We start from the raw sequence: 2,286 nt of genomic DNA, 5'->3' as shown, positions 1-2,286 counted from the left end.
AGGTGCTTTAGACCACTGAGCCATTTCACCAGCCCCATGGTGAATGTTTAAATTGTAAAAATTTATTATAGTGAAAGGTACATTGTCATTACTCCCCTTCAAAATATTTCCTCTTGCTGGGACACATTTTTAGCACTATGCCTCTTACTTTAATAAAGATTTTTAGGGTTTTTTAATTTTGACATTCCTTGTATTTCTTATCAGCCTTTATATCTTTTGGTTCTGCTGCTAACTTGTTCCTCCTTTTCTTGAAGGTACACACTGTAGTCCTGCTTTCTCATTTCATGTCATTGCATTTTTTAATTAGTATCTCTTTCCATGAAATTCTAACATTGTAATCTATATGAATGAATTATCACGTATCATTAATATAGCGGCCAAATTTTCACCAACTTGCTCTGGGCATTTTGCTGATTTAGGAAAACTTATCTCAAGGCATAAAAAATTATGTTCCCTCATTTTTCTTAATAAATCAGTTTTGTGTCTCTCATTCTTGATCCACAAGAAAATGTTCAGTTATAGTTTCCTGACTTCTGAATTTAGCATAGACAATCACTCAAAATTCTGCACTTTCAACCATTTGCCTTCCCTGTCAATGAAATGAAGCCTATTGGTGCCATCACACTAAAACAGACATACCCCAGCTGCAGTTCATGTCTTAAGAAGTAGTCAAATATGTTAGATGCTGCTAGGAAAATAAGCAGACTCTTCAAGAGTAGGAAAAGTGACTTGGGCTAGGAAACAGAGCAGTTCCTTTGACATGAGCAGTTCAGGTGAGTAGAGTGGACTAAAGATACACTGAAGGTTCCTGAGAGGAAAAATAAGTTCAGAAAGTTAAAAAAAAAAAACTCTTTCCAGAAAGTTTACCATGTAAGAGAGCAGACAGATGGGAGGCAATCACACTAGAGATGTCTCTTTAGAACAGGAAGCTTCTGACAATGTTCAGCGCCATGGAGACAGACCCTGTCACAAAGTAACTTACATGGGAATTCCAAAGAAGGAGGGCCAGGGTATGGGGATGATGTGCAGAATGGGATGCTCAAAATGGAAACTACAATTGCATGAGGCTGATATGATGAGCCAATGGTACAACCATAGAACCAATGATTCAGGTGTAACAGAGGCAAGGACCATTACAGATAAAAGATTGGGATTGTCACAGTCTCTGGATAAATGTGAGTTTTGAAGGAAACTTTACAAGAGTAAAGTGGAAAGATAGTGACCCAAGAGCTACAACAGTCAATGAATTTGTGTACAGCAGGGGGATATTAAATTCTCCTTAAAATGGAGTCAACCGAGAAAGTAGGTAGATAGGAGAGACAAAAGGCAGAAACACTACATGTGCCAGGAGTCTGGAGGGAAGAGGGGGAAGTGGCTGGGACTGGGGACTAGGGATGAGGGAAGACTCTCTAGCCTCTCTTCTAGGCCCTGGGGTACACTACACTCCTTGTGGGAACTTGAAAAGGCAGCATCTTGAGATGAAGTGCTGTCTGACAGGAAGATGCAAGGGGCAGTGGGAACAGGCTAGATCTGAAACAGGTTACTGGGCAGATGCTGGCTTCTAGGAAGTACAGAAGAAAATGTGAGATGCATAAAACATTTCCAAAATGTCCTTTATGATCTTACCTGTGTTTTCTTTTGCAGTACACCAAAAGATTATCAAAAAGAAAAAACACCCGTTCTTGAATATTTCCAGAAGAAATTTTCAGCAGAACTCCACACATCAGCATTTCAGTGCAGGTGTCAGTAATGTTGGAGCCCTGAGTCAGTGAAAACAAAAGTGGTAATGCCTGTTTACTTGGCTGAAACTTTTATATGTAATTATTCTTCTCCTTAAAATCATACTTGCTTTTACCAAGAACCAGTAATATGCACAGGACAAAGTTCAAACAGGACAAGTAGCCATACTGAATGCAGGTCTCCTCCCATTTCTGGTCACCAGATCAATCTCAGCAGACACTGGGTCTGCTTTCAAATAGTTTATGTACCTATGCATGCATAATACAGGTTATCCATGCTATTCACAACAGTGATAACGCCAAAATAATTCATAATGTTCATGTCCACATTTTTCCTTTGTTGTTTGTTTTCTCCAGCATAGACTCCAAAGACACATAAGAAATTATGTGAGGGCCAGGGACATAGCTGGGCAGCACAACGCCTCCCTGGCAAGTACAAGGTCTTATGTTTGAGGTCTGGCACAAGAAAGGAAACTAAGAAAGAAAGAAAGAAAGAAAGAAAGAAAGAAAGAAAGAAAGAAAGAAAGAAAGAAAGAAAGAAAGAAAG

At 39.2% G+C, this 2,286-nt stretch overlaps 1 protein-coding gene across 2 annotated transcripts in view; it reads right to left on the bottom strand.

Annotated features, from left to right (window-relative positions):
* Window positions 1-2,286, bottom strand: part of Prex2 (phosphatidylinositol-3,4,5-trisphosphate dependent Rac exchange factor 2) — a 303,532-nt gene that overhangs the window by 214,854 nt on the left and 86,392 nt on the right. For both annotated transcript variants that reach the window (XM_004637531.2, XM_023722364.1), the window contains one exon: window positions 1,627-1,760. In XM_004637531.2, the coding sequence (XP_004637588.1) occupies window positions 1,627-1,760 (134 nt within the window). The remainder of the gene's footprint in view (window positions 1-1,626; window positions 1,761-2,286) is intronic.

This window comes from Octodon degus, unplaced genomic scaffold (genome assembly GCF_000260255.1).
Source record: "Octodon degus isolate 3935 unplaced genomic scaffold, OctDeg1.0 scaffold00091, whole genome shotgun sequence".
Taxonomy (NCBI): Eukaryota; Metazoa; Chordata; class Mammalia; order Rodentia; family Octodontidae; genus Octodon; species Octodon degus.
This window is presented reverse-complemented; position numbering and strand designations above follow the sequence as displayed.